Here is a 24,078-nt window from a genome sequence, read left to right as displayed (position 1 = left end):
ACAGGCAGTATTCCCTGGCCAGTGTTTTAAGGAATTTCATGTGCTACTCTTTATTACAGTTTCTATGCCATTTGGTGTTTCTTCATAGAATCCAGAGATAATTGGTCTAAGAAGTGCTTAGTTTGTCTCTTAAGATAAAGGAGATAGTAGACGAAGGAGATTTGGCATGTTTTTGTTTTTTTTTGTTTTTGCCTCCAGGGTTATTGCTGGAACCTGGTGCCTGGTGCCTGCACCATGAATCCTCTGCTCCTGGAGGCCATTTTTCTCATTTTTTTTTGCCCTTATTGCACTTATTTTTATTGTTGCTGTTTTTACAGCTATTATTGTTGTTGGATAGGACAGAGAGAAATTGAGAGAGGAGGGGAAGACTGAGAGAGGGTGAGGTAGATAGACACCTGCATAGCTGCTTCACTGCTTGTGAAGCAGCCCCCTACAAGCAGGGAGCCAGGGGGGTTGAACCAGAATGCTTACAGACCTTGCACTTTGTGCCATGTGTGCTTAACCCACTGTGCTACTGCCCGGCCCAGCCCCCTTGACATGTTTTAAAATAGAATAAGAGCTTGATGAAGGGTCCCAGATAATAGATAAACTTGATGCTTGTTTCCACCCCACTTTTGACCACTAACTTACTGTGCATTCAGGTAGGTCACACCTGATGGGCTCATTGTCCCTAACAGTTAAATAAAGGACTGTGGGGCCAGGGGTGGTACACCTGGTTAAGTGCACATATTACCTATTACCAAGTGCAAGGACAGGTCTGAGCCCCTGCTTCCCACCTGCAAGGGGTCTGCTTCATGAGCAGTGAAGCAGGTCTGCAGGTGTCTATTATTCTCCCCTCTTTCTATCTCCCCATCCTCTCTCAATTTCTCACTATCCTATCTAATAAAAAATATGAGGGGAAAATGAAGGAATGCTGATTTCCATCAATGTTTTTCAACAATGAGACACACTCAGTGAAGTATAATTGGCAAAAGCAATTGCTCGTTGTAAGTTAAGAAGCACAAGCTTAGTATGGCATCCAAGCCCTTCCAGATCTGGAAGTGTGTGATTTCACGATTTCAGTTCCTTGAATTGCAGATGGCCACACAAGCAGAAAGAGTGATGTATACAGAGGGCCATGAAACAATGCCTGCATTATGCTTTGACTATCATACCACAAGCAGTATAAGTCAAAACAGTAGAAACATCTACCTCCTCCACTAATTATCCATGCTAATATCATTACGCTCATTAGAATTGTAGATAGGGAGTTTGTATTTTTAAGAAATGCTTCGTGAGACTTTGGGATATATTAAATACAGTGTAAACTATCCCTGGTAAATGTGTTTTCCCTCATCTGATTTTTCCTAAGAAGACAAGTAAAGTTTGTCATTACAGATTTTACCCCCTAGCAACTATTTGCTTCCTCCTTCCATGATCTTTTTGACTTTCCAGCTCCACTGATACAGAATTTATCCATGTGACTATCTCCTGCAAGTAAAATAAGGATAAAAATGACGGGCATAGGTCTTAGAAAGCTGTGCCTATTGCCATCCCCCCACCGACCTTGGCCAGGAGAAGAACACAGCTATCACAGACTCTACCTCTCTAGGATGGATTCTAGGAGGAAGCACAGGCAGTGTTCCTGCATTTGACACTCAACTCCCACTTCTCCTAGTGACACATGAATAATACACAGCACTGTGCTACAGTCTGCTGTTCCAGGAAAAGCCATCATCACTGCTTAGAAACTGCAGGAGGTCCAGAGAGGTAGATACAATAGACTGGAAAGAAGAATGAATGGCAATTTAGGAAGGCAAGGGCACCTCAACTGCTCTGCCCTGGAAAACAGAAAAAAGGTTACCACTGTACAGTACTCAGATTTTACAGTGACTTATTTCACAACAAAAGCTGATTAATCCACCTAATGGGACAAGTAAAAATTTATAGAAATCATGTATCTTATAAAATGGATTAAAATCTCTCTAATCTCATCGCCCAAGAAAGATAACTAACAATGACCACTTGTCACACAGCTTTTGTCTTACTTTTTCTGAGTTTTCTAAGGATTAAGTGAAGAAATGTGTAGTAAGTACTCATCAAATGCTTACTGTTATTCATTAACATTCTCATGCAAAAGGATGTACTCCAAGTTAACAAATGCAAAAGTGAGACCCGTCTATATACCTGACTATGCAATTTACTTTCTTCATGCTTGTCTCCATCAAGGCTTTTCTTTGGGTTGACTCATCTTTTGAAGGGCAACTAACTCATCTTTCAAAGTGGGGACATAGTATTCCATGGTTTAGAGTATGCCATCTGTTGTTAATGTTTGCCAGGCTAGCTTCGCGGCAGTAGACAGAGACAGAGACTCGGGGACACACGGCTGGGCTGAGAAGCTGCAGTTTAATCTTTATTCACAAATGGGCAAATCACCACACCATGTGTTTCCCCATCATTCTTCCTCCGCTGCTGCTGCTGGGACTCTGGACGTCCTTAGCATAGGGGGCAGGGAGAAAGCGGGGCGCGAAACTAGCAAGGGTCAAACCAATTCTCTCAGAGGTAGGGGGATGGGGGCCAAACCAACACAAAGAATACCCACATATTCCCCCTTTTCTTTTTAACTAAATGACCACAGTATCAGGGGTGTGGGGTGAACAGAAACCTGTATCGTACAGGCATTTTCAAAAAAGAAACTGGCACAAACATGGAGAAACATGTAAGCAAGTAACAAGAACCAGTGTGCTGCCAAGGGAAGGCCTGAGGGGGGCATTTTTTGCCTCTGTGGGCAAAACTTTATCAGCTTAAAAAAAACATTTCCTGCCTCTGGGGGGCGTACTTGCCTCGACAGGCATTTTCTAGCATGGGGGGAGGGGGAGGCCTAGAGTCCCAAGGCATGGCTGCAGTCAGTCTTTGAGAAACCCAGCAGCATAAGGGAAGCCACTAGTTTTGTGCAAAGTGTCCAAGGTGTATCAGTGAGTCTGATAGAAGTCCAAAGCAGATGTCCACCGAAGAATTGCCAGGGGGTGAATTGTTGTACATCTGTCTCGATGGGGAATGTCAGCCATCAGAATTCTGCTTTTCTGTAGAGAACTTGACAGCTGCAATTCACTTACTTATGAAACAAAACTTGTAGCAGGTTAGAAGTTTACCACAATTGATAACTCTATCACAATTGGAAGTCCCTTCCAGCACGATTCCAAGGCTATTTAAAGTTCAAACAATAAAATGTGGAAAGGCAAACATGAACCATAGAAAGAAAAAGGCCTCAGGCATGAGAATTATTAGCGTAACCATAGCAACCTAACATTTCTAATTGAGAAGGAATTTGAGACTTTTACATATCAACAATGTCTTTTTAACCTTTTGTTACACCCATTCAAGATGAAGACACACCCTAGGTGTGTGCAGGTTTTTTTTTTAGACCAACTTAGTTAAAATATATTGATTGTTAACTGATTTTTACCTCAGACTTTAAATGTAAGTTAATTTTATCTTTATGAGAATTACGTTGAAAACCTTTTTCATTTAACTTTGCCTGGTAAGAATTTAGCCTTAAAGTTACATTTTTAACCTTAAAGTTAATGTTACCAAACTTTAAACACACACATACACATGGTCTTCAATACACAAGGAGAGAAACTTTTGTTACAAAGACATGTCATTTTAAACACGAATTTAGATCTGTACTGTCTTAGTTGTTGGGGGGGGGGGGTCACCATCCATGCAGCTCCACTTCTAGGAATTTTAGGTTGCGATCTCTGGACGAATCTCTGTGTATTCTAGCTTGTCTGCCTTCAGACCCAAGCTGGAGATCTCGGTCAGGGGGCCCAGTTTCGGCAGGGAACCTGCGGTCTCCAGGTGGTCTGGGATCTGTCCAGACTTCATAGCACAAGGGTGGGTGGGCCAGCCATGCAGAAGGCGTGGGCCAAGGTGCCCTGGGGTGGCGGCCATGATAGGCTGCCGCGGCCCTGCCCCATGGCCCTGCCATGTCTGCTGCCCTGCTCCCCGCAGCCGAGCAGTGTGGAGGGAGCTCGCGCCCAATGCCCCGCGCCACGTGGCAGAAAGCCAGCTCATGCAGGCTGGCATTGGGCTCCTGCAGGCTGGCGTTGGGCAGAAACCACAGAGTGGTCCAGAGATAAATGTTCCAGAAACAGCGAAACAGTCTCGTGAAGAAAGGGCAGAGGCCTTTGGAGATCTCTTCACAAGCAGAAGAGAAGGCCATAGTACATAGGTAGCCAAATTGTCTTCACTTATCTGAGAGATGCGCAGGTCAGCCCCACGTTGGGCGCCATTTGTTGTTAATGTTTGGAGGCTCCAGTAGGCCAGGCTAGCTTCATGGTGGTAGACAGAGAGAGACTCGCGGACACACGGCTGGGCTGAGAAGCTGCAGTTTAATCTTTATTCACGAACGGGCAAATCACCACACAATGTGCTTCCCCATCATTCATCCTCCGCTGCTGCTGCTGGGACTCTGGACGTCCTTAGCATAGGGGGCAGGGAGAAAGCGGGGCGTGAAATTAGCAAGGGCCAAACCAATTTTCTCAGAGGTAGGGGGAAGGGGGCCAAACCAACATGAAGAATACCAACAGCCATCATTTATTTTACAAATAGAGACAGATACTAGGAGAGCTGAGACTAAACTGTGGATGTTGTCAGGCCTGCAGATGCAATATGGGCAGTCAAAGGTGAATGGAAGTAGCACGTGTTACAGACCTCCACAACTGTGGTTTCTCTCTCTTCCCTGTGGCACACACCAACAATGTCTCAGAAGGGGGCTGCTCCTTCAGCCAAGATCTTAGGAGAAAGCTGAGACCCACTGCAGGATGGAAATGTAATATGTGCATGAAATAAACTCATGCTTGTATTAGACCTCGGAGAGTCGTGACTGAGATTGTTGTTACAACATAATTTGGAGAATGTTAATTTGGTGTTTCAAGACTTCAAATGTTTAAGTGTTTGTTGCAAATTTCCATCATTACTGACTTGGCCAAGCACCAATATGCTAGTCAATCAAGATGTGGGCTGAGAGAATAAGAAACAATCTCTTCCCTGAATTCATGTTTAAAAGTTATCAGTAGTCCTCATCATACTTAAAAAAAAATCACCAAATAAAAGACATGGCATCCAACCTTCCTTCCCTGGGCAGATAACTTCACTAATGTGTCCTGGTACCCCACCTCCCTGGAACACTAACCCACTAGGGGAAGATAGAAATAGCCTGATTGTATGGATCAACCTGTCAATGTCCATGTCCAGTGGAGAAGCAATTATGGAAGCCAGACATCTGACCTTCTGTACCCCATAGAGATCTCTGGTTCATACTCACAGAGGAATAAAAAATGGTGAAGCTTCCAGTGCAGGGGATGGAATATGGCATAGTGCCACCAGTGGAAGTTATATGGACTGTGCTCCTCTTATCCAAAAATCCTAACTATCAGTATCAAATCACTAATAATAAAGAAAGAGAAGCTGAGGGGGCTGGGTGGTGGCACACCTGGTTGAACGCATATGTTACAGTGTGCAAGGATCCGGGTTTGAGCCCCTGGTCCCCACCTGTAGGGGGGAGCTTCATGAGTGGTGAAGTGGGGCTGCAGGTGTCTCTCTGTCTCTCCCTCTCTACCACCCCTTCCCTCTCAATTTCTGGCTGTCTCTATCCAATAAATAAATAAATAAATAAAGATAACAAAAAAGAACTTAAAAAAGAAAAAAGAGAAGCTGAAAAATAAGAAAACACAAAGCAGAACTTGGACTGGGTTTGGTGTACTGCACCAAAGTAAAAGACTTTGGGGTGGGGCAGGGAAACATGATAGCAGAGGAAGACCTAGAGGGGGCTGAATTGTTATGTGGAAAACTGAGAAATGTTACACATGTGAAAACTACTGCATTTTACTAATTAACTGTAAACCATTAACCACCCAGTAAAGAAAAAAATTAAACACACACACAGACATAGCAACCAGCACAGAAAAGTGTAATGGCATAGCAAAGGAAGAACAGGGACCATCCTCTCTGTGGGTAGCTTCTTAGCTAGGTCAGATCCAATTGCTCCAGTTTCTCCAGGTTGCAAACTTTCACATCAACATGCAATGTAGCACTAAAGTCACCAGTTCATATAAAAGCCATCATCAGTACTTTGAAAGCAGCAAGAAAAACTGGCTTAATGGAGAGAAAGTAAAATGAATAAGACCTTTAGAGGCAAATTCCAGCCTTGTTGTTGGGCTCAAGATCAAAGCTTTCTCATAAGATGACTGTGAAGGTTCATCGAGGGACAGTGAGTACAGTCACAACTACCAAGAAAAAAAACATCTATTTTTTTTTTTACTAGAAATGTAATACATGTTTACTGTAGAAAGTTTTTAAATAAACAGAGAAGCATAAGGAGGAAAATGGAAATTACCCAAATACCTCTACTGTTACCATCTTGATGGTTAATCAACCCCATTTTCTTCTCTTTAGATGAACTCACAAATTATAGTAGAGGCTTTCTGTATACTCATGCTTTAAGGCCTTCCTCTCAGCTCACCCTACCTATTAGTCCCTTCTGGCTTACCTTTTGGTTCCTCCAAACATGTCGCACATTCAGATCCTCCAGCATGCATCCCCCTTCTTTTACTCTCCTCTGTCTCTCCTTCTGGATAATCTTACTTTCTTGGTTTCAGTGTGCTCAAAGCCCCCTCAGAGAACAATTCTCTGACTGCTACACTTGACAGGTGTTCTGTCCATGTGCACACGAACATCCTGTTCCTCATAGCATCGTCTCACTGGGCTGGCTGTGCCTCGTTATGATATACCATTTTCTTCACTACATTCCAACTGTGAGCAGGCCCTAGAGCTCCTGTTCACCATCTTTTGATAGAACAGAGATAAGCTGAGACAGGTGGGGGAGAGAGAGAGAAACCTGTAGCACTGCTTCACCACTTGTGAAACATCTGCCCTACAGATGGGGACCAGGGGCTTGAACTTGGGTCCTTGCATATGGTAATGTGTGCACTCAACAGGTTACTCCACTGCCCAGCTCCCAGTGTTAAACAGTAGCTAGTATACACAAAGCGCTCATAAATCAATGAATAAATGAGAAAAACATTCAATATGTGCTACCTATATTTTGCCTCAATAAATAGTGAAAATTAAGTACAGAAGAGAATGCAAAGCATGGAACATGGCTCATTAAATTTGTAAATTTGATGGGAAAGAAAGCATTAACAATAAGAAGTCTATCCTCCTCCACCAATTCTCTTTAAACTGGCAAAGACAGTATCCTGAATTCAGTTCCATATTTATCCTCTCATTGAAGGTATCATTCAACATCAATTAGGACAAGAACAAACTAGAAACTTTGACAGTGATATTTCAAAATCTCAGTGGTTCAACACAAGAAAAGTTGTTTTCTCACACCCAATGCACATGATCTTAGTCAGTGGATAATCTTACATGTGGTGATTCAGACACCCAGGCCCCTTCTATCTGGGATCCTGTCCTTTATTCCCCTTAAGAAAAGATAACCAGAGGTAAGTTTATGGTCCAGGCTATAAGTGGTGCAAGTCACATTTACTCCCTGCATGTTGGCTACCACTTGGTCACATGGCCACACTAATTGCAAGGGCCTGGGAAAAGCAGTTTAACTACATGTGAGGGAAGAAAAGAAAAAGGGGATTATCTTTTAATATTTTGTAGCTCTTCTACATAAACGGCAAGTAACAAATGATAAGAAAAGACTCAGATTGGGGGTATGGATCAACCTGTCAATACCAATGTACAGAGGAGAAGCAATTACAGAAACCAAACCTCCTGCACCCCATAAAGACACGAGTGTCATTTGGCCCATACTTCCAGAGGGATAAAGAATAGGGACATTTCCAAATGGAGGGGAAGGGATATGGAACTCTGGTGGTGGAAATTGGATGGAATTGTACCCTTCTTATCCCACAATCTTGTCGAACATTATTAAATCACTAATAAAATAAAATAAATAAAAAGTAAAGACCCATCCTGCCCATTCAGCCACTTGGAATTTAGTTTTGGATCAAACTTTTTCTACAGCAAGTATATAATTACTATCCTCTTAGAAGATGCCTGTAACTACCTACTTTTACCAGGGTCCAAATGTTAATTTAAAGTTAAGTGTGAAGCATTAGGCTGGCCTCAAAACTGCCCCATTATCCAGTCTGTTTTATATTGGTTAGCAGGTTCACATTTCTGTCTCTGTTCATCTCTTTCTTGTGTCTTTCAACTTTTTTCTACACTTAGAAATTGAAAGGAGTATGATGTATCACCTTTGTCAACCATAACTGCCATGCAGGGTAAAAAATAAGGACTTATCAGAAAGTCTAATTTAGATCTAATTTAGACGGGGGACAGTTATGACATGAAAATCACAGGAAGTCAAAGAGTCATTAAAGCTACGATCCAAAGAAAGAAATGGACTAAGAAGCAGAAATGTAGGAGGACTCATAAAGATGCTTATGGAAGAGATGATGTGTCCTGTTTGAGGAACTAAAAAAGTCTATCCTGGGAAGTCTTTAGAGCTGGTCACCAAATGCTTGTAGCTCTCTGCCTTCCAGACAAATAGGATTGCACTTCCTGCTTCCTTTGTGGTTGGGTGGAGACAGGTGACTAGCTTTAGTCAATGAATTGTGAGAACTAACAAGGACTTTTGGGGCAAAGGCACAGCTTAAGACCCTTCAAAGTTCACTGTCCCTTTATCAGAAGATCTGTAGTCTTCCCAAAAGAAGGTTCTTTGTCAGTGGATGCTTTACTGGGTCCCAGAAGAAGGCAATGTGGTCAGAGTCTCTCATAATCCTGATGAACACAGAGCAGAGGCAAAAAGCCACAAATGTTTATGTCTGAAGCCACTGGATTTAGAATTGATTCTAGGTTATTTACCCCAATACAATACCCTAATACAATAGTCAAAAGGCTACAGAATTGTTAGTGTGGGGAGAAGTACTTGCTATTTAGGCTGGGGAAGTATAGACTGTTCAGATTACGTAAAAGCTCAGAGTCATGGTAAGGATTCTGGATTTTATTTCAAATCCAATAGAAAGCAGTTAAGGAGATTTCTTAAAAGGCATGGGGGGGCTGACATATTCTAACTTTTTTGTGTATAAAAAAAAGAACCTATTGTTATTTGAATGGTAAAACACTCTAATTCCCTTATGGGAAAAAAAAAACTTTATTTTTAAAAATCCATCAGTGAACATTTGCTGGGCACTTTTCTCCATGAGAAAACTGGAGATATAAAAATAAGCAAGACAGTGTGTCTGCATTTGGAGCTAGGTAAGAAGATCATGTGTTAACATTCCCTACTTCAGGTATCCATTGTGGTGAGAGGGGAAGAAGATAATGACCATTTGAGACTGGGGTGAGAGAAGGAATAACAGAAAGAATCCAAGGTAGTAATTATTTGAGCTGGGTTTTGCATGATGAGTAGGAGTTTTTATCAGGTGGCATTATGATGGAATATAAAAGTACACGGAAAGACAGGAATATGTAAGAAGAATGAAAAATGTTTGGAATGGCTTGGACTCAGGAATGGGGGGAATGTGTAGTGCAGGGTGTGGTAACTGTATTACTTCTCACAAACACTTGCTGCTCCTCCCCACTGACATCAGGCTTGGCTTTCTGCAGTTTAAGCACCATGCTCTTTTCTCTGTCGTGACCATCAATAATGGTGGAGAAAGGGTCCGAGAACTAAGATGAAGTGTGTGAAGCAAAGACCTCCCCAATCCATACTGGCTAGACAGTATGCATGAGAAGTAACTCTGTGCTTCCAAGTTAGTAGGTTTTATTATTATTACTGCTAATGTGCTATAACCTACCTAGTCTGTACGGACAAGTGTATTTTTATCTCTCTGGTTTCAGGCACTTCATAATAGTGTACTTTATTGCACCCTCTAAGCAGAATATGGTCATTTCACTAGCTTTGGGTCTATGTAAACATTTGTAAACGAGTGTCATTTGGGGGTGGAAGCTTTTGAAGCCAATGTGAGTCTCTTCCTTCCCCAGTCAATAGTACCGGAATAATTTATTTTCATTTTATTTATTAATTTATTGGGTAGAGACAGAGATGAGTTGAGATGGAATGGAAGGTAGGGAAAGAGAAGAGATAGCTGCAGCACTGCTTCCTCCAACACACACGAAGCTTCCTCCACAAGTGGGGACCAGGGACTTGAACTCTGGTCCTTATGCATGGTAGGATGTGCTCTCAACTGAATGTACCACCACCCAGCCCTTGGGATACTTTTGGAAGCATGTGTCAAAATAAACCCTTTTGCAGAAGGCAAGATAGCTCACCTGTGAAGAAACCTGCTTTGTCCTGTAGATGGCCCAAATTCAAGTCCCTGGCATCCCAGCACTGAGGGTGCTGTGCTGTCCCCCACTTCCCTTCCTGCCAGCCAGCTTCTATCCAAAAAGAGAATTTGGCCCAGAGTGGTAAGCCCCATATGATGACAGTAAGCAAAAAACAAACTATTTTAGACTTGGTCTCTCAGTGAATACACTTAACAGAGCACCTCTGACCCTCAGTATGTACTAAAAGCAAGAAAAAAAATAAATGTTTAAAACACCAAGATTATGATACCATACCTTGAGATAAAACATAGCCTATCTTGGTATAAAATTGATACCTATAAGCTATGTAATGTAACATGTAGATTGCAAGATATGGCTGCAAGATATGGTCAATATAAAAACAATAATGAAATGAAACGTGTGAATACAGTAGAATCTCGTAACTGAGAACACTAATCAGAAGCAAAAAGGACAATGAACTATTTGTGAACATATCACCTATAACAAGTTAGAAGGCATATTGTGAACTAATGATGAAAGCAAGATACAGTAAAACAAACTGCTAATAGCCTGTGTTGGTGGTTGTTAGGTACATTCAGAAGCTTGTAACAAAAAAGAGATCAACCAGTAGAGTGGGAGACCACAATAGAAGCCAGTCCACTAAGCAGACATATTTGAGACTTATTATCACACATAAGCCCCAACTTTAATCTTATTTATTAAAATATTAATGTATTTATTATGAGAGAGTAAGGAGAAAGGATCAAAGATCAGCTCTGGCATAAAGTGGTACTGGGGTTTGAACCCGTAGCCTTTCTTTCTTTTTCCCTTTCTTTTTTTTTTCTGTTTTTTTTCCTCCAGGATTATCACTGGGGCTCGGTGCCAATATTACCAATCCACCGCTACTGGCAGCCATTTTTTTTCCTTTCTTTTTTTAATTTGATAGGACAGAAATTGTAAGAGAAAGAGGGAACAGAGAGGAACAGAGAAGGGAACAGAGAAAGATAGACACCAGCAGACTTGCTTCACTGCTTGTGAAGAGTCTCCTCTGCAGGTGGGAGGGGACTCGAACCCAGATCCTTGTACATAGTTCTATGTGCAGTTAATGTGGTGTGCCACCACCTGGCTCCAAACCTGTAGTTTCTGTAGCCTCCAGACGTGCAGTAGTAGTAGTAGGCTGAGCTATCTCCTCAGCCTTATAAGGCCTGATTTTTTACAATTTTATTTTAGAGCATTTTCCCCAAAGCCTGATTTAAATGTAGAAAAAGGAAGACCCTCTCAGAGGGAAGGTCAGAGGTCTCAGAAATCAATGAATACGGTAACTACACTTAGGAAGCAGGATGGAGGTCTAACTGAGGAGCTGGACAAGGAATTCTCAGTGTGTCTGCTCAGTGGACTAGGACCTATTGTGCTCTCCCATTCCTTGACTTTCCAAGCAGGTTATCTAGTGCAGTCATCCTCTCTATCCCATGTTACATATGAGAGTGTTCAGGCAGACAGGTTCCCTCTAGATGAGGAATCCCATCGGGAGATGATATAGCATCTACTATAACTCACTCAGAATCTGGAAAGAGATTTTATACTGGAACTAAACTGGGAATACAGTAAAGCTGAACAGTTGGTGGATAGAAAGAGGAACTGTTAAGAGTCACTAGTGTTGTTCCTTAAATATTCTAGGATCTCTCCCTTTTAGACACTTGGCAGGAGTACAGAGATCTAAGAGGTTAGGCATAGCCTTGTGACTTGCTTTGGTCAAAGATACCCAAGCAGAAGTGTTTTTGTTGCTTCCTGGGGTATGCAGCCAGTGCATGACCTGCTCCTTTCTCTGCTCCCTGCTAAGCTCATAATGAGAAGCTTGTGTCAAGGTGAAGCTTTCTCCTATCCAAATTCTCAGGTGGTCACAACGAGCAGAAATCCCTTGCAGACCCACAGCAGGCATGTAGCACTAGCAACAATACCAAACAGAAACAAACAAAACAACCTTCCCCTTGGGCAAGGGACTGAGATATGACAACTACTTGTTAGAGCATCCTAACCCAGCCTTTCCTGACTGATACTGGGAGTCAGAAACGAGGCCAGTGAACAGGAAGTACACTGTTAGGTGCCCCCTTCTCAGGCAAAGACAACCAAATTCTCCTAAGGAAAACCAATGACAGTTTCCAAGCAGGGGCATTAACGTGAGATTTAAAATAAATAAATAAATAAATAAAGTTTGTTATTTTCAATAGAAGTTTAAAAAAAAAAGCCTACTAAACCACATAAGACAGAAATACACACAGAAATCTTAGACAAAAAAATATATATTTATACAATGTCCTAAGTCTTGAAGTTCCTAAATAAAAGAACTTTTGGAAGGAGTCACAGAGGACTGGGCAAGGCAACTTATTTTATCCCACCAGAAGTTCCACTGCAGACATACAAGAAAGTCTCCCAGAGAGGAGAAGTTAGTTTGAGGGAATGTAACACAGACCTGAAGCCAGTTTCCAGCTGTCTGTGTGATCGGAATAAGGCCTCTCTAGGCACATTTTCCTTTTTCTTTTTTTTAATTTTTATTTTAAAATGTTATTTATTGAGAAAGTTAGAGACCAAAGTGTTAGGGATCAAATCTATAGGGTCTTGGCATATAAGTACCTCATTCGAACTGCTAAATTACCTTAGCATTTGTCTTTCAGTCATACAGTTTTGACCATGTCCCCTCCTTCTCCATATTTAAAAGCCATCCAGAATTCTGTTAGCCATGGACTGGTATCAAATTTTAATGTGGTTTGCTGACAGTGTCATTTTTGAGCCCTTTCTCTCTATGCTCTGTGATCTAGGGGCAGAAAAGGAAAGATGTAATGTCAGAAATAATGTCAGGATGCTCTTCTCTTGCTTACTTGTCTGCAAGCTTGTCACATAGCTACCCCGCCCCCAGCCTAGGATATGGCTCCCTCCCCTCCATGCCTACTCTACTCCTTGTCTTTTTAGGATTCAACTTGAATCCTAAAGACTTTTCCAGAAAAGTCTTTCTCAATGACCTAGTCTAAATTAGGTCTCCTATAGCTTGCTATGAATACCTGTGCTGTTGAAGCAGTTACGATGGACATAATTTCTCATACAGTAAAATCAGATACTAATTCATGTATCTCAAGGTATTTTCGGGAAGATAAAGCACATTTAAAGTTCTAAGGTGTAGGATGTTAGTAAAGGGCCTCACTGGTAAAGCACACACATAACCTACCATGTATCAGTTCCTAGGTTTGATCCCTGACACCATACAGCAGTACCATGGCCAAACAGTGGCAGCCCACCCCCCTCCCATGGTGGAGTCCTGCTTTAGTCTCTGTCTCTCTCTTTCCCTCACACTCAAAAAATGGAGAATTAAAAATGGGGTAAGAAAGTTGTTCAGCTGAATCATGTGTGCACTAAGGTTTGGACTAACACCCTGGCAGTTGAATAAATAACTTTGGAAAATTCCTGATTGATAGCTATTTAATACATGAAACTTACTTTGATTATTGTTATAATAAAAGTATTTGTTAAAATGTTTAATTATCTTTATTTATTTACTGGGTACACACAGCCAGAAATTGGGAGAGAAGGGGGGGAGAGAGAGAGGGAGAGAGACAGAGAGACACTTGCAACACTGCTTTACTGCTCTCAAAGCTTTCCCCCTGCAGGTGGAGACTACAATGCAAATTCTTAAATACACCAGCTCTCTAAATCTAAAAGAAAATAATTCAAGATGCCAGAGAGTTAGCTCATTAGGTAGGTTCCTGCATCGCCGGATAGGGATGGCCCAGGTTCAAGTCTTGGCATCATATAAGAGGCGCTATGGTGGAATGAAGGAAGCCTCAGAGGGCGCTTTGCTGCTGCGGTGCTGTTTTACTGTTTCTGTCTGTATCGGACGGGGGGGGGGGGGGGGAAGTGACCCAAATTGATGAAATAATGCATGTTTAGAGCCTCGGTTCCACCAAAGTGAAGGTGAAGAAAAGAAATGACACAGGGCAACAGATGAGAAGAGAATACCCTCTGGCTCTTGCCATCCTGTGCCCTGTCACACCGGACCCCAGTGCCTGGTTTACAGTCACCACTCAGTTCCCTTCTGCTGCAGGAAGTAAACGCCAGGAATTTAAAAAAAAAAAAAAAAGTTGGGGAGGATTTGCCTAGTATCAGCTGCTGTTGCGTCCAAACTTTCCAAAAGCCACACAGGCTTGGGGCTATGAAGCTAGCACCCAATTCCCCGCCAGGTCAGAAGTTTAAAAAGGCAAAATTCAAAGGCATGCAGAGTGGGGCACGTCTGTCCTAACTTCAAACCCCTGTCCTGCACAAAGGGGCCCCGAGGGAAGAACTGACTTCTGAGTCTTTCCCGTTGTCACCGCTCCTTCCAGGAATCCGTACACCTGACCCTGCCAAATCACACTCCTTTCTCCTCACGTTCCGCGGAGGTGCTCGGGGGCAGGGCCGTGTGGTAGGCGAAGAAGCGGGGGGCGAGGTGGTGCCCTAGCTCAGCTCAGAGGCCCCCTTCTTGCAGAGGAGCTGGAGCTCAGAAAAGTGGCTTGACTTTTGCGCGCTTCACGCAGGAGCAGCGGGAGAGAGAGAGAGAGAGACAGAGAGAGAGACAGAGAGAGAGACAGAGAGAGAGACAGAGAGAGAGAGAGAGAGAGAGAGAGAGAGAGAGAGAACCCGAGATCAGGGATTGAGCCGATACTGAGGGGTGGGAGGGGTGGCAGGAGGAGGAGGAAAATCCCGAGGACGGAGCAGGAGCCACTCACAGGGGTCTAGCGCTGCCTAGAGGCCACGCGGGAAATGCCCCGCCGAGAGCTTTTCAAATCTAGTTCTGCCAGTAGCTCACTGCGTGACTTCGGGCGAGTGCCTGCTGCTGGCGGGACGTGTTTTCCCGGAAGCAAATCGGGGCAGGAAGAGGGAGCCGGGTGTGCGGGTGTGGAGGGTGTGCATAGGTGTGTGCGGGTGTGCACGCGAGCGTGTGCTGGTGTACCTATGTGCTGGAGTGTGCGGATGTACGCGGGTGTGTACGGGGGTGCGCGGGCGTGCCCGGGCATGTGCGGGTGTACGCAGGAGCGTGCGGGTGTGTGTGCGGATGTACGTGAGTATGTGCGCGCGGGTGTGTGCGGGCGCGGGGTGCAGAGCGTGCGCTTGTGCGGGGGCGAGAAAGACAGGATCGCAGGGGGGTGGGTTCAAGTTTCAGGTTCCCCAAAGGCTCGTTCCCTACTTAAAAGTTGTCCTCTAATTCTATTTCCAATTAAAAAAAATTTTTTTTAAAAAAGAAAGCTTCGTCTCGGAGCAGAACCGTGCGGCAGACCCCGCACCCCTCTGCCCGGCCGGGAGGTTCCGTAACCGCGGGGCGCGGGGAGCCCCGGCCGCCAGCCACGCAAACCCCGCCGCCACCGCGCGCCTCCAGAGCGCCCGAACTTGACCCGGAGACGCACTTCCGAGCGTCCTCTGCAGGGGGCGGGGGGTGTCGAGCTCCAGCCAGGCCGCCCCTTGACTTCATTAAACCCGCTTTCCCGACCCCCGCGTCCCCAGAGCCCCTCGCACGCCCGGAGCCACCTTAAGGGCGCTTCTCCCGCCCCCGGAAGTGCGGGGGGCGCGGCCACCCCGGGGCGCTGGACCCGCACTACCCGCGCGGGAGTCCCCGAAACCGGGAGCTGCCACCCGCTCTGTGGCCCTGCCTCCCCCCTCCCAAAATAAATAAACAAACAAATACACCATCTGACCCGGCTCCCCAACCTCCGGGGGTCCCCCACAGGCCCTCCATCCCCACCCCACCCTGAGTCCTGAACTTGAGGCCGCCCCAGTCGGAGGCTACGAGCGTCCCACAGCAGCCACCGTCACGACAGACCGTCAAACCCCAAGACGTCAGCCCACAATGCACCGGGCGGGCCGGGAAAGACGCGCCGCCGGGGAGGGGAGGGAGAACCAGGGGCGCGAGCGACTCCGGAGGGGGCGGGGGGAGGAGGAGAAAGAAGGGCCCAACTGTAGGAGGGCAGCAGAGCATTACCTCATCCCGTGAGCCTCCGCGGGTCCCGAGAAGAATCTTCTAGGGTGGGTCTCCATGGTGACGGGCCGGCCCGCCCCCCTGACAGCGACGCGAGCCAATGGGAAGGTCTTGGGGTGACATCATGGGCTATTTTTAGGGGTTGACTGCTAGCAGATAAGTGTTGAGCTCGGGCTGGATAAGGGCTCAGAGTTGCACTGAGTGTGGCTGGAGAGGCGAGACAGGAGTGGAGGTGCGCGGACTCTAGAGAGGCAGACAGACAGCAGAGTCACTCAGTCTGTCCAGCGGTCGACTCCGAGCTGCAAAGCTTTTGCTTTTTCATTTTCTCACCAACTACCCAGAGCTCGCGCCTGTGGCTCCCAGGTTGGTGTCTGGGGGAGCGTCGGGAGAGCCCTCTTCTCCAGCTGCCCCCGGGAGGAGAAGACCGCTGTCCGGACGCTGCCGACAGCGCAGAGAGCGACGACTGTCCGCCGGGGTGGACGTCTGACGAGCGGCTGCAGCGGCAAAGAACTTTTCCTGACCGGGAAGACAGGGGACAAGTGATCCCGCCGCACACACACACTCAACACACACTCACTCACATCCCTCCTCAGGTCCCGGAGAGAACTTGTAATTACTTTTGCAAAGCGTTCCCTCTGCTGAAGCTGCGCGGCGGCGGCGAGGAGGAAAAGGCGGAGGAGAGGAGGAGCGCGCGCTCCGCTTGGCTCGCGCCGATCGCTGAACTTGAGCGAGTCGCGCCGCGCGCCCCGTCCCCCTCGCGGCGCCGGAGGGAACAGACGTCCGAGTCCGGGCGGCGGAGATCCGCCGCCGCCGCCGCCGCCGCCGCTCGCCGACCTCCCCCGGGTCGGCGCCGACCCGCGCCCGCGCCCTGGGAGCCGCTGTCGCCGGGAAGCCGCGTCCGTCCTTGGACTCCGCCGCGCTCTGCAACAGGCTCCGTGAGTGACCGCGACTTCTCCCAACGCCCGGCCCCTGGGGGCGAGCCGGTGAGCGGGGCGCAGGGCGGGGGCCCTGCCTGCGGGGGGCGCGCGCGCTCGGAGAGAAACTTTTCCTTTGCCAGAGGCCCCGGGGAGACCCGGGTGTTCCTCCCGCCCCGCTTTGCCGACGCGCTGCTGCGGCCCCGAAACTTGTGTGCGTGGCCCACGCGAAGCCCCCACGAAGCCTCCGAGCGTTCTATGACTGCAAAGATGGAAACGACCTTCTACGACGATGCCCTCAACGCCTCGTTCCTGCAGTCTGAGAGCGGTGCCTACGGCTACAGCAACCCCAAGATCCTGAAGCAGAGCATGACCCTGAACCTGGCCGACCCGGTGGGCAGCCTCAAGCCGCACCTCCGAGCCAAGAACTCGGATCTCCTCACCTCGCCCGACGTGGGGCTGCTCAAGTTGGCCTCTCCGGAGCTGGAGCGCCTGATCATCCAGTCCAGCAACGGGCACATCACCACCACCCCGACCCCCACCCAGTTCCTGTGCCCCAAGAACGTGACGGACGAGCAGGAGGGCTTCGCCGAGGGCTTCGTGCGCGCCCTGGCCGAGCTGCACAGCCAGAACACGCTGCCCAGCGTCACGTCGGCGGCGCCGCCGGTCAGCGGGGCGGGTCTGGTGGCGCCCGCGGTGGCCTCGGTGGCGGGCGGCGGCGGCGGCGGCGGCGGCGGCTTCGGCGGCGGCAGCCTGCACAGCGAGCCGCCCGTCTACGCCAACCTGAGCAACTTCAACCCGGGCGCGCTCGGCGGCGGCGGCGGCGGCGGCGGCGGCGGCGGCGGCGGGGCGCCCTCGTTCGGCGCGTCGGGTCTGGCCTTTCCCGCGCAGCCCCAGCAGCCGCCGCAGCAGCCGCCGCAGCAACAGCCGCCGCAGCCGCACCACTTGCCTCAGCAGATCCCCGTGCAGCACCCGCGGCTGCAGGCCCTGAAGGAGGAGCCGCAGACGGTGCCCGAGATGCCCGGGGAGACGCCGCCCCTGTCCCCCATCGACATGGAGTCCCAAGAGAGGATCAAGGCCGAGAGGAAGCGCATGAGGAACCGCATCGCCGCCTCCAAGTGCCGGAAAAGGAAGCTGGAGAGGATCGCCCGGCTGGAGGAAAAAGTGAAAACCTTGAAAGCGCAGAACTCGGAGCTGGCGTCCACGGCCAACATGCTCAGGGAACAGGTGGCACAGCTTAAACAGAAAGTCATGAACCACGTTAACAGCGGGTGCCAGCTCATGCTCACGCAGCAGTTGCAGACGTTCTGAAGAGAGACGGTCGGGGGCTGAGGGGCAACGGAGAAAACAGTAATGATAATAATAACACTGAGAGACTGACTTGAGAACTGGACAAGTTGTGGAAGAGAGAGAGAGCGAGAGAGAGAGAGAAAGAGAAGAAGTGTCCGAGGACTAAAGCCGAGGGTAGCCAAGTTGGACTGGGTTGCGTCCTGACGGCGCCCCCAGGGAGCACGAGTGGGAAGGACTTGGCGCCCTCTCTCGGCCGCGAGCCAGGGAGCGGCCGCCTGCGGCCCGGGCCGCCCAGCTTTGCGGACGGGCGGGCTGTCCCCGCACGGACAGAACATCAGACTTTTAACATTGACCAAGAACTGCATGGACCTAACATTCGATCTCATTCAGTATTAAAAGTGGGGAGGGGGGGAGGGAAGGGGGTTGCAAACTGCAATAGAGACTGTAGATTGCTTCTGTAGTTTCCTTATGAACAAACACCGGGGGTTGGGGGCGGGGAGGCGGGCGGGAGGTTTGTGAGAGCGAGGCCAAGCCTACCTTCCGATGAACTCTTCTCTGGCCTGCCTTCCTTAACTGTGTATGTACATATATATAAATATTTTTTTTAATTTGATGAGAGCTGATGACTGTCAATAAACAGCTTCATGCCTTTGTAAGTTATTTCATGTTTGTTTGTTTGGGTGGTCCTGCCCAGTGTTGTTTGTAAATAAGAGATTTGGAGCACTCTGAGTTTACCATTTGTAATAAAGTATATAATTTTTTTTATGTTTTGTTTCTGAAAATACCAGAAAGGATATTTAAGAAAATACAATAAAATATTGGAACAAGTACCACTTAACCGCTTTTCTGCATTATCTATGAATTGCATAAGGGGAGTTGAAAGAGTGGTCAATAAGATTACTCGGTGCTTCTTATTCTCAAGTAATAAAAGGTAGTCTCTGCTAGACTTTAGAAAGAACTGCAGCTGAGGTGCTCAGGAAATTGTACTCTCCCTTCCTCCAGCTATCTATGTAGAGTTGCTCACACAGGATAGAGTGGCTTTTCATGAGACTGAGAGAAGGGAGACTGTGGTACAGAGTGCCAACCCCCAGAGGAGTCAGACACTTTAAAGTTTAGATTCTATCAGGTGGCATTGCTGTGACTATCACTATAATGCCACTACCAGTAGTGGCTTAGTCTCAAAAAAGGAATAGTGGCAGATTTTTATAAACAATGTCATCTTCCAAGTTGAAATTAACGTTTTAACAATTACTAGATTTAAAAAAAAAGGTCTTTGCTTATGAATATTTATAACAGCAGTCTTGTCACAATAAATGTATTCAGTTACCAATAGCAGATCCTGAATTCCATTCCCTTTACTGCTTTTTTTTTTCTCCCAAGCTTCATACTGGAGCTTTTCTTTTCAGTTGCTTGGGTTAACATTAGTGTCCTCCAAAATAATTCCATAATTAAAAAGCAGAGCATTTAGGAAGAGTTAACACGATTTGCAACCCGAATGAAAGTCTCCGGTTTCACTAATTCTCTCTCTCATAAAAGTCTGCACCTGGAGAGATTACCAGCATAGCAACTTACCAATTTAGTTTCTCCCATAGTTTCTTAACTTTGTCTCTGAAACAATCATCCTTGTTTTAATGATTATCATAGACTCAGTCTCAAAAGATGATGATCCAGATACTGTGGGAAGATTTTCAAGAGATAACATGAACATCAACACAGTGGTTACATGTCTAAACCTTACCTCTGGGAAAAGAGCAAACTTTGAATTTTGTCGACAGGTAACTCAGGAGATCAACATGACAGTCCTCAACAAGGGAACAGTTTTTTTCTTGGTTGCTTTCATCCCAAGAGCCAGTGTGATTACCAAGCAGCAAAAGCAATTTGATATCCAGGAATATTTCACAAACCACTAATTGAGGTAGGACTGTTTGCTCATTAGCAGTGCTCCAGTACCCAAAAGGTCTGGGAGTGCTAATATTCTGCCTGTGGCTGTAAATCCAAAGACATAAAAGAGTCTCTCCTTGGTATATCTAGGAGTGGAAAAGATGGGATAGGTGTGTGAGCTGTCAGATCCGCTCACTGTAATAACATTTCTTTAACAAAGGGTTACTGGGAACAGAGCTGAATTTGCCAAACTGTGAATTTGCCGATGTCAGCAACCCAGAAGGTGAGTTGATTTTGACCATATGTAGGAATAGTCAGCAGAGGGACATATAAAGCACTTTGGGGTGGGGCTCCATGAGAGCTAAACAAGAGCCAACTAGAAAAAATAAGCAGGCTGGGGAATTAATTACCTGCAAAGGTAGACTAAGCCCAGACAACAGTGCAGCACAGAAAAGCCACACCACTCCCTCGTCTGTTTTAGACTTCAGTGGTGAAAAATAACACCTGAAACACAGGCCTCTTCCCACACTTGCTTCAGCATTCTATGTGTATATCCCTTGAACTGCTAATCATTTGAAAAGGAGGGTGGGGCCGGGGGTTAATTGTGGCAGAGGAAATTAACCTCCTCTAATTTTGGAGAGCGAACACCAGCTAATTACTTGTAGACTCTCAAAGGTTAATTTGGGTAAATTTTATTGTGGTGGGAATTCAATGAGTTATTTGGGGGGAGGGGTGTAACACTAACAGGGAAGACAGTGATAGTGACACATAAAGCTATACCTTCTCTTTGTTTCATATATATTAGAGCAGAGATCTTATGAACTCAATGAAAACCACTCCAAAATTTGTGTGTATACATGTAGACTCTCCTTTGAGGAAAGGAATCATTAGTTTTTCACTTGGTTTTCACAGTCTTGTGACTTGAAAAATATCAATAATCTCTAAACTAGATACACATTTATTATCATCTTTGTGTAAATCTGAATCACATGTCCTTTCACCCCTCCACACTTGACCTGTACACAGCACTCAACCCAGATAGAATATTATTTCTTTCTGGTCATCTGATGAACACTACACATTTCTGTAAGTTTTGATGAAAGCAGTTCCCTCTCCGTGAAGTCTGCACTGGCTCCTATAGGTAGAATAAATATTCCCCATTAAGAATGCAAAAAAAAAATTACCAGAACATTATGATAGTACTTATCAAAAAGTACCATCTCTAGAAACCTCTGTGTTTCCTGTCCAGAATCCTGTCTTACTCATTTATGAATCTTGGACTCCTTTCTGCTACAATGCCCAACACATAGGAGATGTTTATAAAATGTATAAAAACTGAATGAACAGTTGAATGTAAACCTTCCTCTAAAATACAATTGAATGTAAACCTTCCTCAAGTCTTAATTTCTTCCTTTAAAATTACCTTCTCCATTTGCAGGGTACAACTCCAGATGAATCAAAGACTACCACACTCCACTCCAGAAAAGGCTAAGCTGTTAGCCCATCCATTCTCCCAGTCACTAAGAGGGTCCCTTCACCTATCAATTAATGCAAGTGGGCATCATCTTCTTTAAAATGGGTCTGCCTGAAACAGTAAGCTTGAGGGTAAAGATAGAGAAGGTGGTGATAATATGTGATTAGGCATTAAAAAAAAAAAGCTCCGGATGTGACTATTAAAAATAACTACTTCATGGATGATGTTGAAGAAATTTCCTGTTTGTGTAGTTAAGAGATTTCAGGGGTCTATAAATTAATATCCAGGGTTTTTAAAATTTTGTATTATCTTTATTTATTGGATAGAGACAGCCAGAAATCAAGAGGGAAGGGGGTGATAGAGAGGGAGAGAGAAAAACACATGCAGTCCTGCTTCACCACTCACAAAGCTTTCCCCCTGCAGGTGGGGAGCAGGGGCTTGAACCTGGGTCCTTGCACACTGTAACATGTGTGCTCAACCAGGTGCGCCACCACCTGGCCCCCCAATATCCAGCTTTTATTTCATATAGAAAAGGACCATGGCAAAGTATTATTTCCATTGTCCTGTGTTTATTTTTTTACTGGAGAAGTTGTGTATTAGGTAAATAAATTAAAAAATACAATGTCTTTTAGCTGCCTCTGTTCCTTGCCTCCACAACCTACATCTATCTATGAAGCTTCAGAGAACTTACATAGAAGAGGTGAAGGATCAGACTATGAAATGATTCCATAAAGTGAAACTCTCCTTACTCTGGAACCTGTACCCAGTTATTTACTTTTGGACTTTTACATTCCAAAGAAAGGAATTCCTCTGGGCCCGGATCTCTTTGACTCAGACAATGCCAAAACCCAGTCTTGGCAATGATGAAAAAGACACAACCTTGTTTTCTAAAAACTCACATTCTGATGGGGGAAGAAAGCAATGAGGAAGCAGAGAGAGTCACCAGATGGGGCCAGAAGGAACCATTATTAGAAAAGAATTCTCATAGAGGTCAGATCTGAGTTGCTCTAGCGGTACTTACCCAGGTTTAAAAGATTGTAGGAACTTGTGTGTACACATACATGGGCACATGGGGCAGAAGAAAGCAAAGTGTATTGAGGAACTTATAAGCTGCTTAGAGAGTTTGGGAATGAAGGTGTAAGAAAAAAGTGTTAAGGGAGATGAAGCAGGAAATATAAGAGCCATGTCATAAGGTAAACCTATTCTGTGTCAAGAGTTTGGTTGTTGCCAAAAAATTATTGGGGAAAAAAAATTAGATGAATTTGAAGCAGAATAGGGACATGGACTCTCAGATAAATAAATACTCATGTGAGCAACAGTGTCAGTGATGGATTGGTAGGGAAGAGGCCAGATAAGGAAAGTAAAGCTGACCCTTGGGCAATGGGAGATAGAAGCACGGATCCAGGAGCAGTAGGAAATTGGCATAGACTTTTAATTACCTCAAATTTAACTATAGTCACCACTTAATGTCTTCAGGGGACTCCCTTAAACCACCCCAACATGTTCAAGTCATTTACATCAGTCCTCTTTATCTGCGGTTCCACATTCATTTCAACCTTAGAAGTCAGTTGGTTAAGTCTGTAGATGCAGAAACTGGGGACAAAAAAAGTCTCATGTAAGTGGACCATGCAGTTCAAACCTGTGTTGTTGAAGAGTCAACCGTGATGCCAAAGAGAGGGTTTTAGTTTAATTTGGAATGCCCTTTGTAAGGCCTGGGTGGTGGCACACTTGGTTGCGCATACACATTACAGTGAACAAGGACCTGAGTTAAAGCACTGTCCTCACCTGCAGGGCGAAGACCTGAAGCAGTGCTGTAGGCCTCTCCCTCTTCCTCTCTGTCTCCTCCTTCCCTCTCAACTTTTCTCTATCCAAAAGAAAAAAAAAAAGTAATATTAAAAGCAAGCAGTCCTTGAGTTAGGCAAAGAAGGGCAAAAGATGATTTAGTACAAGCTATTTCATGGAAAACTCCTTTTTCTTTTTTCTTTTTTTCCTTCTTTTCTGACAGAGTAAGACAGGTAGGCAGAGGAGGGTCCTGGGTCGTGTACACAGAAAAGCAGTACACTATCAAAGTGAGCTATTTATCTGGAGTAACTCTCCATGCGATAACTTTCTGGCAAGTTTGGACTAAAAAAAAAATGGCATCAGGAAATTCATCTCTGTGTCCTATTTGTCATATATATATATGTATATATATATATATATATATATATATATGGTGTCACTCTTGACAGCTGAAGAAAAATCATCCT

General features: G+C 45.7%; 1 protein-coding gene and 2 long non-coding RNA genes across 3 annotated transcripts; 2 read left to right on the top strand and 1 right to left on the bottom strand.

Moving 5' to 3' along the window:
• Positions 1 to 2,366: 2,366 nt before the first annotated feature.
• LOC132542936 (uncharacterized) lies at positions 2,367 to 15,261 on the bottom strand. The gene is made up of 2 exons (XR_009553906.1): positions 14,608 to 15,261; positions 2,367 to 4,462 (listed from the first exon to the last, which is right to left on the bottom strand). It is a non-coding gene; the product is annotated as an uncharacterized LOC132542936 (long non-coding RNA).
• A 1,175-nt stretch (positions 15,262 to 16,436) lies between these two features.
• Positions 16,437 to 19,312, top strand: JUN (Jun proto-oncogene, AP-1 transcription factor subunit). The gene has a single exon (XM_007522719.3). The coding sequence runs from the start codon at positions 17,443 to 17,445 to the stop codon at positions 18,493 to 18,495; it is 1,053 nt and encodes a 350-aa protein (XP_007522781.2). The 5' UTR covers positions 16,437 to 17,442; the 3' UTR covers positions 18,496 to 19,312.
• Positions 19,313 to 20,123: 811 nt separating this feature from the next.
• Positions 20,124 to 22,048, top strand: LOC132542557 (uncharacterized). The gene is made up of 2 exons (XR_009553556.1): positions 20,124 to 20,389; positions 21,794 to 22,048. It is a non-coding gene; the product is annotated as an uncharacterized LOC132542557 (long non-coding RNA).
• The last annotated feature ends 2,030 nt before the right edge of the window (positions 22,049 to 24,078 follow it).

The sequence above is a fragment of the Erinaceus europaeus genome, chromosome 13 (assembly GCF_950295315.1).
Source record: "Erinaceus europaeus chromosome 13, mEriEur2.1, whole genome shotgun sequence".
NCBI lineage: Eukaryota > Metazoa > Chordata > Mammalia > Eulipotyphla > Erinaceidae > Erinaceus > Erinaceus europaeus.
Note: the sequence above shows the minus strand (reverse complement) of the source record. Positions and strands in the feature narration are given on the sequence as shown.